This window comes from Sus scrofa, chromosome 15, assembly GCF_054392235.1.
Source record: "Sus scrofa isolate SSC_HxYL_T2T_F1_AM1 chromosome 15, Sscrofa_HxYL_maternal_Yorkshire_Landrace_v2.0, whole genome shotgun sequence".
NCBI classification, from domain to species: Eukaryota; Metazoa; Chordata; class Mammalia; order Artiodactyla; family Suidae; genus Sus; species Sus scrofa.
In genome coordinates, this window is record NC_139397.1 from 45,034,563 (window position 1) to 45,046,586 (window position 12,024).

A 12,024-nucleotide genomic window follows, 5' to 3' on the forward strand; every position below is an offset into this window, starting at 1 on the left:
TCTGACTAATCATGCAACTAAATCAGTGCAAACATTAAAAGCAATCATTCGCTTAAAAAAGAAGCAAAGGATTTCATTTCAAGTATAAAAAAATATAAAAAGAGTCGGACGAGTCCAGTTTCGTCTAGTGGGGGTCAACCCTTTAAATTGCATAGTTCACGTGGCACTTGGACATCTAGGGGTGAGCAAGCTCAGTGCTCTGCCAAGGGCCACTTCTGGATACACGCAGTGGGCAAGGGCTAGATCATGTGCGTTCAGGCAGTTCTGCAAGTGCTGGGGGCGGGGGCAGGCGGGTGGGCGAGCAGGCGGGGGCCACGTCTGTGGTTGGCACTGATGGCCAGGACCCACAGGGGCCGCTTCTGCAAAGCAGCTGAAAGCCTCCCCCATCTCCCCGAGACCAGTGAAACTGCACCCCTCCTTCACCCCCCACCTGAGGAGGCAACCCCACCACCCCCCAGCATTCCCAGAACACCTCCACCCCACCACCCCCTCCTCCTAAGAGCTCATCCCCTTGCCTAAGAGTCATTTCCACACCTCCCCAACCAGTCCTAGAGGAATATCCCCAGTGAAGGGCACAAATTGCCACTTTTTCTTCTATCTGCTTAGAACAATTCAGATTTTTAACTTGAAAGGTCATACCTGGTAGCAAGGTCCCTCTGCATTTATACAACTGGACTGCATGACCATTCAACTGCTAGTCATCAGTTAAAGCATCAAATTAAGACCCTTCTCCTCTCCCTCCCTCCCCACCCCCCAAAACAAACACACACTTAGAAGTCACACCAGGGACCCAAGCAACAGTCAAATGGTCATTGCCACTGCTTCACGGTCTCCGGCAAGTGGCGTCCCTACTGGGCCTCCCTCCCTGGGCAAGCGTGGGAAAGGACAGGCTGCCGTGGTCCCCTAGGAAGGATCCTAGTCAGGGGACGAAGCCGATAGGTTGGAGCCAAGAGATACCGAGGCTCTCGGGCCTTGAGCAAGCAAAGGGGGGACACGCAGCCCTCTGCGTGCCCCCACGCTCCCCACCCCCGTATCTGCCGCTCCTCTTCTCTCCAGGGCTTCTGCGCTCGCTCGCTTGCACTCTCTCTCTCTGTCTCTGTCTGTCTCTGTCTCTCTCTGTCTGTCTGTCTGTCTCTCTCTCTCTCTCTCTCTCTCTCTCTCGGTGTCTCTGTCTTTGTGCTTTTCTGTGTGCTCGAAAGGAGCGATTCAGAGTGGCCGGGCCAGCTGGTGGGAATGGTGGCTGCTCACCCTTTCTCTCCGACTGACAGGCGTTTGTAGCTAAGCTGCCATTTGTCACTGCATCCATTTGCTGGTATCCCGGAGGCTGCTGTGTGGGTGGCAGGAGGCGTCTGCTGCGGGCATCTACGTGTGCATTTTCAAGTCTTTCGTGTCCACGGAGGGTCCGCCCTCTGGTTTCGACTGATTGCTCAATAAAGAAGTAGGAAAGTATCTCAGGCCTCCCACCCTGGCACCTGCCGGGCCACCCAGCGGCAAGACCACACCCCCCCGCCATGTGCCCCGTGCCCGCAGGGACAGTCCCGAGCCCATGCTTTCAGGCACAGCCACACTCCTCCACGATCATGTTGGGCACGTCCCGCTTGACGATGTTGTACTCGTCATCGAAGTAGAGCATGGACATGGTGCTCAGCTTGGTGGGGATGCAGCAGGAGTTCACTGTGCCCGGGTTCAGGCCCCGCATGCGGTACTGGTTGACCACGGCCGTGTGGAAGGATGAGGCGGAGCCTGGCACCCCTGCCAGGTAGGCCGGACAGCTGCCCTCACAGTAGTTCCCATAGTAGCCGGTGGGCGCGATGATCCAGTCACTCCAGCCAATGAGGCGGAAGTCGATGAAGAACTGTTGCCTGCAACAGAGGTTGGTCCGGCCGTCACACTCCAGGCCCCGCTTGCGGATGCGGTGCCTGCTGTCACCCAGTCGCGCCTGCACCACCACGAAGGGCCGGTGTGACTCCTCGCCCGGGTCCACAAACACGGGCACCACGGCCAGCTCCTGGCAGCCGTCGCACTGCACGTCCAGGTTGAGGCGCCGCTCGCCCCGCTCAAACAGGGCCTGGATGGCCTCGGTGAGCGGGAGGGTGTGCCAGCCGCTGCGCTTCAGGTCCACACGCTTCTCCACCACGTCCCAGCGGTCGCCGTGGCCCGGCTCCTGGAAGTACACCTTGACCCGAACCTTGCGCCGGCTGCCCTTCTCCAGAACGTAAGGCAGCAGCTTCAGGTAGAGCCACAGACTGGCCTGTACCACGAACAGGTTCTGGTTACCCTCGTTGGAGATGAAGAAGTACAGGCGGACCCGGGAGGAGGCGAGGCCATCTGCAAAGAAGTGGGAGAGCAAGCCAAGTTAGTTCAAGGAGAACACAAGACAACGGGGGAAAGGAACCCCGCTGCACGCTGCTGGAACGCGCCCTGGCTACGCAGCTGGAAGACGTTACTGATCCGAAATACCATTCCTGGGGCCGGGGCCTCTGGCTGTAACCTGGGAGAGACAGGGAAAATCGAGAAGCCTGGACGAGGTTGGAACTGGAGAGTCCGGGCCTATAAAACCCAGCCTCACCTCTCCCAGGCCAGGGTTCCCTGGAGACAGGCTGTCAGGCCTCAAAGCTCAAGAGAGGAACTTGTCAGGAGGCCAAGATCCTAACAAGTTGTTATGGGTATCTGCGAAATCTGAAAAACAAAACCAGGATCTGACTGAGGATTTGGGAGTGGGTTGTTTTCAGAGTTTTGGTTCTTCTTCTTTTTTTTTTTTTTTTTTGGTTAACTTAGGGCATTGCAAAATCCAGCTGAGCCACCTACCGCCTCTTTCCAGTGTTTACCTAAGCATGATCTGATCCAACCCCCAGTGGAACCTCCACTGCAAACAAGCCAGCTCTGCTCAGGTTTCTGACACAGAAACGTGTGCTTTACAGGCTGCAAAGTGCAGCCTTCGTTTCTGAGAAGTTCCAAGGGACCGGACACTCAGCTCTGAAACTTGAGGTCCAGCCCTTTCACAAGACCTTGACTCCCCATGAATGGCACGTTCAAAATCTCCATGGGGGAGAAGTGGCTTGTTAGTTTTCTCGATAATTCTGCTCAACAAGAAGAGAGGCCGCGCCGACCCAGAGATGCCTCCTCTCATCCCACGTTTGTTTCAGTGACCCTTCTCTCTGACAATTCCTACTTTTTTCATTTGGCAGGAAGAACAAATAAGGCAACCGTGTGGCCTGCGCTGGTTTTATCAAACCGCCTACCACAGTCGTCCCCTGCCTCCCACAGCCCCCTCCTCAGGCCTTGCCTGGCTCCTCTAATAACACTGACATCTGACTTTGAAATGGGGGAAAGTGCAGCCTTAAAAGCTGGTCTTGGACAGGCTGCCTGTGACCTGAATCTGTTATTTATAAGTCAAAGAGCTGGCTCCGTGAAACGGACCAGAAATATAACAGCCCCCGCTGTCATTTTGTGCCACCGGGAGCAAAAGGCCTCCTCGACCTTCCAGAATCACATTTCTACTCTGAGCCCCAAAGCACCTTTTAACCAAGCTCTCTAATTGCATGGCCAGCTTTCCCTGACTCAGTCAGACAGCGAAAACGGCAATGTGTTTCTTTCTAAGCACAAACCAGCCACTGATTGTCTCTGCTTTTCTCCACACCCGGCCATGCAAAACTTTTTATCCCTTTTCATCCCCAAGCGGCACCAGCACAGTCTGCCTTCTGCCTTCTGCCTTGGGGGGGGGAGGCGCATTTGCAGCCCAGGGACACAACCGCCACCGCCACCGCCCTCCCCAGGCTCCCTGCCCATCCTGCCCTGCCCAAACCAGGGCTTCCCCCTGCGACCTTCTCCGCAGTCCTCTCAGCACCAATAGGGCTGAGCTCCAGGCACAAAAGCCAGCCTGGCTCATTCAAGTCCTGAAAAGGACAGCGGAGTCGAAAGCACTTGCAGCATTTCAGCGCGAGCGCATTTTCCTCTTTCTTTTAAAGTTAGAAAGATTTTTTTCTCTTGATTTTTATATTCAGACTGCGGTAGAAATTTGCAATCCAGGGCTGAGGGAAAATTCCAGAAAGGACTCCGACCCTTTGTTAACTGAACTCTCAGGCTTCTACAGCGAGGGAGCTGCTGCCGCTGCCGCCGCTGCCGCCGCTGCCGGGAGAGCCGAAAGGCACCCGGCTGCCGCGGAGCCGCGTTTCTCTGCGTAAATGATGGGACCTGTTGAGAAGCCTGCCTTCCGCCCGATTCCGGTGCCCACACAATCGGAAGAGAGGTTGCCTAGCTCTCCCCAGTGAGGCTTCAGCAATCCTGGCAAGCCCACACCACCCGGCGATGGAAGCGGCCCCAGGGGCCTCTCACACACACACACAAACACACACACACACACACTCCTCCGGCCCACGGATATCAACAAGCACAACATTTCCATCCACACCGCTAAGCCTACACTCTGATCGTGGGAAACAAAAACATTAAGCAATCACCGAGCAAGTGCCCGCGGAGCCAGGGCAGCATGCATCTGTCGGGAGGGGGGACGCGCGCCCAGAGGCGCTGGGGCCCGATTCTGGAGAGCAGGGGTGGAGAGGAAAGCACTCTGTGCCGGGGGTAGGGGGAGCAAGAAGGGGTTGCTACCCGAAGAAAGAGGACAGCAACCAGGACGGAGCGCACAGGGCCCAAGGCGAGCGGGCCGGGCCAGGAGCCCAGGTTTCCCCCAGGGCGCGCTGCCTGCGGCGGCGGTGGACAACGTGGGCAAGGAAAAGGGGGTGGAGGAAGGGGCGAGAGCCACGGCTGGATACTCAAGGGACCGACCCACCTGTCTCTGCGAAGCTGATGATCTCGGAGACCCGCTCTTGGCCGTCGGCGCCAGGGCTGGCGTGGCCGTCCAGGTGCGGGATCTCCACCCGGCCGTCCTCGCGCACCTTGCCCGCATGTAGTTTGCGCAGGGCCGTGACCATGGCGGCCTTGGGCACGGCATGGGTGATGTTGGGTCGGCCCCGCATCTGCAGGCGGTTCAAGATGTGGCGCTTCACCGCCTCCAGGAAGTCGCCGTCCAGCCGGCCCAGCTCCTCTGGCCGCCGGAAGCCGCCGCACGACGTGCAGGTGTCCTGGGAGCCGCCGAGGGCTCCGGGCGGCGGGGGCGGAGGTGGAGCGGCTGGCGACGGCGGGGGCGTGGGTGAGCCCCAGGCCTCGGGCCCCAGCCAGCCGGCCGCCAGCAGCAAAAGGCAGGCGGCCCCCAGCGCCCGACCGGGCAGCCCGTCCATGGTGCGCCGCTGGCGACGAGGGCGCCCGCCGCGAGGCGAGCCGAGCCGAGCGCAGGGCCGGGCTCCGGGCTCCAGGCGCGCCGCCCCGCCCCGCCCCCGCCCGCGCCCGCCCGGGCCTCCACCCGCCCGCCGGGAGGGCCGCCGCCGGCTCACAGGGGGAGGGGGCCGGCCGGGCCGCGGGGATTCCCGCGCGGCGGGGAAGGGGTGCGGTGGGCCCCGGGAGCCGGAGAGGTGCGCTGGGCGAGGCGGTAGCGAGGGGTCACTGCCACTCGGGCGTCTCGGGGCGCCTCGGCATCCGCAGCCTTCTCCCCATCCTTTCCGCGTCGGGGCCCCGCAGGCCCCGCTCGGGTGAAGCGAAAGCGGCGGCAGCGGCGGCTTCGCCGCCGGGCGGGGAAGGTGGCGAAAAGGCCGGTCGAAGCAACTTGGCCGAGATGAAAGCGAAGGCGCCTGAGCCCCCGGAGCGGAACCGGGCGCGGCTTGGAGTGGCGCTGTGGCGGGGCCCGGCGCTCACACCTGAGCGTCTCGCCCTCGCCGCCTCGCGCGGAGGAAGGGCTGCTGCCGCCGGCGACGGGCGGGTTGTCCTCTCCACCGGCCGCCGGGCGGGCAAAGGAGCGGAGCGAGCGCGGTGCCGGGGGCGCCGGGGAGCACGGGTCGGTTCAGAAGCGGCGCAGAGCCCCGGGCCGCGGGCCCTGCGGTCCTTCGGGCGCGTCACACGGCAAAGTTGTCTCCAGGCTCCCGGGGCGCCGCATCCGCCGGCGGCCAGCCGCTGCGCGCTCCGCCGGGGCCTCTGCTCCGCCGGCCTCCTCTCCTCCTGCCTCCCTCCGCCCGCGTGCGCCGGCCGGCTGGGCGCGGGGCGCCGGGCAAGGAAGGCGAGGCGGAGGCAGGGCCCTCCTTGCTCCGGTCTCCGCTGCCTGCCGCGGCGGCAGCGGTGTCGGCTCGAGCGCCTAAAAGTCTCGCGGCGTCCCCGGCGCTGGTGCCCTAGCTCGCTCTCCCGCTGGCACACGCCGCAGGGCCGGGAGAGAGCGGGAGGGTGGCGGCCGCGTCCCCGCGCTGGCCTCGACAGAGTGCAGATCCCGCCGAGGAGGAGTTCTTCTCTTTGCCCTCTCTTCTTTTACTCTCCTCGTTTTTTCTCCCAAGGGGAAAAAAAAAAAAGCCGCACAATCTCCGTATGTGCGCGCGCGTTGAGATAGACGTTGGCAGGAAAAGGGGGGGCGGGCGAGTGTCGCCCTGGCCGTGCGGGAGGAGAATGTCCGCGCCTCCCGGCTCCAGCTTCCCCGGGAGGCGGGGGACAGGGGGAAGGGGAGGCGGAATCTGTTCAGGTCGGTGCTGCCCGCTCCCCCCGCCCGCCCACCCCCGCTTCCCTCAGCTTCTTTCCTTCTGCCTTCGTGAGAAGGAGGAGCGAGCCGGCCCTCTCCCTTCCCCCTTCACCCCCCGCAAGGCCGGGCCACTTCTGCGGTCTGGAAACTTTCTCACCACGTGGGCGCCCCGGACCCCAGCCCAGCCGGGCATCGGGCGGCACCGACGGGCTCCTGGCCCAGGATCCCGGCGCTGGCCTCCTCCCCGCAGCCGCGCAGGCCCTGCCCTCGTCCCTGCCGCCGCCCTCCGCGACCGGGAGAGGCACCTCTCGCCGCCGCAGCCGCCCCCGGCCTGCCTGGGGAGCTCCCTCGCGGGCCTTGGCGAGGCGGGGGCGGCGATGCGGCCTCGAGCGCCGCAGCCTGGCTCCGCGGGTGGATGCCGCTCCCGGGCTGCAGTGCCCGAGCCCAGCGCCCCAAGCCGCTGGTGCACTGGGCGAAGCGTGGGCCCAGCAGGCTGGAGGTGCCGGGAGGTGGCCGCAGCCGGAGGCCTGCCTTCCCCCGGCTCTGAGCCCCGAGGAACTCCTCGATTGCGTGGGGGAACCGGCCTCGCGGCCAAGAGACCTCCAGGTTGGCGAGGTCTCCAGGTTGGCGAGGTCTTCCTCAGCACCGCCACCCCCCCAACTGGCAAACCTTAGCCTGAGATAAACCGGGTTCCAGTCTAGGCTCAGTCACGGACAGTTTGCAGCAGTGACCTTGGGTAGAGTGTTCACACTCTAGTCACTACTGCCTCATCTGTACACGGGGCACAGTCACACCTATTAGCACACGGGCTGGCTGGGCGCCCCAAAGTAAGCAACTGGGCCAAGCTCCTCACAGTACTCAAATTATGTTCCAAGGCCTCCGTTCTTAGGCCACCAGACAAGAGGTGCTGTCGATGGAAACCAAGCTCCCATCCCCCTCCAGAACCCCAAGTGCAATCCATTCCTTCTGTCCGTCATCACGCCCAACATGGACTTGGAGCCGCAAAGCAGTGCGCCTAGGGCGCAGCGCCTGGGGCCAGGAACCCGGCCTTGCCCTCTTCCATCAATCGTCCGAACCCCCGACCCACAGTGGCCATGCCCCGGTAACAGTGCGATTGCGAAGAGGTCATTCTGGTCTTAGGATATTAGAAAACCCAGGACCACCGAGGAAGACCTTGGCCATCTGCTTGGGGTTACCCCCACCGCACCCTCCGCGGCCCCTCATCGCAAGCTTCTCGGCTGCTGTGGCGCTCAGCCCGGACCGCAGCCGCACCGAGGCCCGCAAGTCTGGAGGCGGAGCGCCCCCTCCCTCCCGATCAGAGGAACCGACCCGGAGGTTAGCAGGGCTGCTCCCGCGGTGCAAAAAAAATGAGGCTGGTATGGGTTTACCAACCCAAAGTCAGGAGCAGGGGTCCAGGAGGGTCCCCAAGATGGCAGCCCTTCTGACTCCTCAGGGCTTTCTCCAGATTGCAGTTATCTGCCACTCCCAAACTCAGCTGTCCACCACTCACCTTGTTCCAGAGCCTGTAGTCCCAGAGCCTGCAATCCCCAAGCAATAAGAAGATGCTCTGCTCCTGGGCTGCCTGGGCCAGCACCTTCTGCGTGGTGGCCCTGAGCCAGACTGGACCCCCCTTTATGACCTTGCTTGCATCTTCCACGTGCTCCGATCTAATAGCTCTTTTCCATCATCACAACCACCAACCTGCTTGGTAAACTCAGTCTTCGAGCCCCAGCCCAGCCTCATTTCCTTGGTGAAGCCCACCATGGCCTTCTTGTGCCCTGAATAGTTACTTGCCAGATTGGGCCTCTCAGCCCAGTGCCTGGCTATAATCTCTTCACCTGTCTGTCCCCTGCATGGGGCCTCAGGCTCCTGGAGAACAAGTACCAGCCTCCTGAGCCCTATCTGAGGCCAAACCTAGCAGATGATTAAGGAACCTTATTGAACCAATACTTGGTTGATTGATTGATTGATTGATCGACTGAATGAAAGAAATCATTAAGCTCATGAAGGATTTAACACTCCCTCTCCCCAGCACAAGCCTCACAGAAGGCGTTCCTTGTCTGCCAGGCTACAGCTCTTCTTATTGTGAGCTCCACCTGGGCTGGACAGAGCTAGAGGATGGCAGGGGCGATGCTCCATGGCACTGGGAAAGTGCAACATCCTGCCTGTTGCCCTGGCATTGGGAAGAGGCAAAAGCCACCATGTCCTTGCTGGTAGGAGGAGGGAACAGGAGGTTGAGAGGAGGGTCCACGTTTTGCTCCCCTGATGGAGGAGCTGTCAGCCCCGCTGCCAGTCATCTGCTAGGAGGGAACTGGGTCAAGCGGTAGTCAGAAACCATCTGCTCAAGAAGCTGGGATTATCCCGCCCTCTGCTGATCCCCCAGCCCCCAGGAGCCAAGGGTGTAAATTGAGTTCTTCCAGATCACCTTGTGCTTTGTGGAGGGGGGAGAGCACCCCATCCCCTACGGAGGGGCAAGGACCTTTTCCTGTTGCTTCAAAGCCTTATTTAGCACTGGGTTCTGTTCCCCTTTTAGATTGAGGGTGACCTCAGCCCTCCATCTGAGCCAGGGATGTGACAGTGCCTGTCAGTTTTTAATACAATAATGCACATCGGTGAGCCAGCCAACGCCCTCAACCTGGCCTGCAGGACCAGGCCGTCCCCACACAAAATGCTGACTCCCTGACGCCATCGAGGCACTCAGGCCCAATGGGGAAGGCAGGAAGAAAACACAGTGACACTCTGGTTCTGAACACCGGGAGTTGTTTTTGTTTGTGCTTTTTAGGGCTGCACCCACGACATATGGAGGTGCCCAGGCTAGGGGTCTAATTGGAGCTACAGCTGCCAGCCACAGCCACAACCACAGCCACAGTCACACTAGATCTGAGCTGCGTCTGCAACCTATACCACAGCTCATGGCAATGCCGGATCCTTAACCACTGAGCAAGGCCAGGCATTAAACCTGCAACCTCCTGGTTCCTAGCTGGACTCGTTTCCGTTGCACCACGACGGGCTCTCTTGGGGAGCACAGAGTTTGGAGAGAGCTTCCTCTGGGGAGCTCAGAGCACTTGCTTTCACAATAGTTTTTTGTTTTGTTTTGCATAACCCATAGCTCGGTGTCAATTTGGAGATGAAGATTCCAAAAGTAACAAAGCAAGCCATAAAAATGAGCCTTGAACAGTTCCCACAATGGCTCAGTGGTAACAAACCCAGCTAGTATCCATGAGGATACGGATTTGATCCCTGGCCTTGCTCTGTGGGTTAAAGATCCAGTATTGCCATGAGTTGCAGTGTAGGTTGCTGACGTTGGTCAGATCTTGCATTGCTGTGGCTGCAGCTCCAGTTCAAGCCCTAGCCTGGGAATTTCCATATACCACAGAATTAAAAAAAAAAAAAATGAGCCTTGGGGTGCAGTTCTCGACCACATCCCTGCAGAATGTTGGGGTGAAGTCCTTCACATCGGTGGGCACTCAAGTCCTGAGAGGAGAAAGGCCTTTGTCTGAATTGGGCTCAGGGACCTGTGTTCACCTTCCCACCACTGGTCAGGAAGCCACCCTTGCCAGACGTCACCATGATGCAGCATACCTCTCTGGAGTGGCCCACTATCTCAACAGGAGAAGTGGTGTGTCAGACATGAAGGCCTGCCCCAGACACAGGAGAGGGACAGCTTTGAGCCAGGTGCAATGCGGGATCCAGCTGAGGGGATCCCAGGGGGCAAAGGGCCAAAAGCTGACCTTTGTAAAAGCCCAGACACCCACACAGAGCCTCAGAAAGCCCCAAGGCCACCTCCTGCTTGTGCAGTCCCAAAATGAGTCTTTTTTTTGGCCACACCCAGAGCATGCAGAAATTCCCAGGGCCAAGGATGGAACTTGAGCCACAGCAGTGACAACACCAGATGCTAACTCACTGAGCTGCCGGGGAACTCCCCAAAGTGGGAGGGTGGGCACGGAAGGGTTATTTTGATCAGGCAGCCCCTTATTTTTCACCAGGACAGCTGGACATTGCCCACATTCCCACAGCCCTGGCAGTCCCCCACATCCTCAGGGCCCCCTGTAGCCTCCCAAAGATGCCTGAGAGCCCAGCAGCTGCTTGGAATTGGTGTATCCCAGCTCCGAGATGGGGTTTGAGATGGGTCTGGTGGATACCCCCCAGGGCATGCCTAGCAAGCAGGGGTAGGTTATAGGTCACCTCTGACTCCCCAGTATAACTTACTTTACCTAATAATAAGGACATGCATGGTGCTGCCTTCACATCTGTGGGTCACTTTCAGATAGCTCAGGTAGCCCAAAATCCTGAGGCACCTGCACAGGGTCAGTGCAGGTGGGTTTCAAACGCAGAACCCCCCCCCCCAGTTCCAGTGATCCCACAGGGCAGCCTGCCTGTGTGTCCCCCTCTCCTGCTTCCCACCACAAACATCTGACACACATGGGTGAATCACCTTGAATGATCCCATGCTATTCCTAAACCAGCTCCACAACAGCACCACCTCGCCTCGTGGTTCCTCTTGAGCTGATTCCCTCAGCTCCCGGCCCTTGAAACCTACGGTGTTAGCAAGAACCACACAAGTCATTGTGTTCCTGGTTCCATTCGCAGGAAGGGGCTAGGTTGCGAGGACTGGGGGAGGCCTCCTCCACTTCCCCATGGCAAGGCTGGCTTCGGGGGTGCCTGAAGCTGCGGGAGTAGGATTCCATGTGTTGTGAACATTCAGGATTTTTTTTTTTTTTTTTTTTTTTTTTTTTTAGGGCCACACACCCAGCACATGGAAGTTCCCAGGCTAGGGGTTGAGTCGGAGCTGCAGCTGCCAGCCTACACCACAGCCACAGCAACACCAGATGTGAGCAGCGTCTGCAAACTACACCGCAACTTATGGCAACACCAGATCCTCAACCCACTGATTGAGGCCAGGGATTGAACCCGCATCCTCATGCATACAAGTCATATTCTTAACCCACTGAGCCACAATGGGAACTCCCACTTCACTCCATTTCTGCCATGAGCAGTCCTGCTCACAGCTCCCAGATGCCTGCGTGCGCCAGAACCCAGTGAGCTGATTATTTGGCAGCTAACAAAGGGAGAGGGGAACATTTCTAAAGTTTCCTCACTTCAGGTCTCCAAACCCAAATACATCCACTTCAGGAACACCTGGATCCAAACTCCCCTTCAATGGCATTCCTCTGTCCTCAGCTGACCTTGAACTTCAGAGCTGACCTTGAACTTCAGAGCTGACCTTTACAATCTGCACCTTGAGAAATGAAGAGTGCTCTGCCTGTCCAATGAGCCGCCAGCCTCAAAAAAGGCACAGCTGAAGCAAGATAGCGTTTTTCCTCTTCTAATGTGAGACAAGGACAACGCAGGGGAAAAAAAGAGGGAAACTACCCTTGCACAGAGGCATAGACAAGACATCATTTTGCTTATTATTCTTCTTAATTTATTTATTTTTGCAGTGCCCACAGCATGTGGAAGTTCCTGGGCCA

At 59.3% G+C, this 12,024-nt stretch overlaps 1 protein-coding gene across 1 annotated transcript; it reads right to left on the reverse strand.

Moving 5' to 3' along the window:
* Positions 1-1,552: 1,552 nt before the first annotated feature.
* Positions 1,553-5,972, reverse strand: INHBB (inhibin subunit beta B). Its single transcript, NM_001164842.1, is given in 2 exon segments — positions 1,553-2,328; positions 4,790-5,972. Coding segments are annotated over 2 exon segments (1,224 nt in total). The 5' UTR covers positions 5,238-5,972.
* Positions 5,973-12,024: the final 6,052 nt, after the last annotated feature.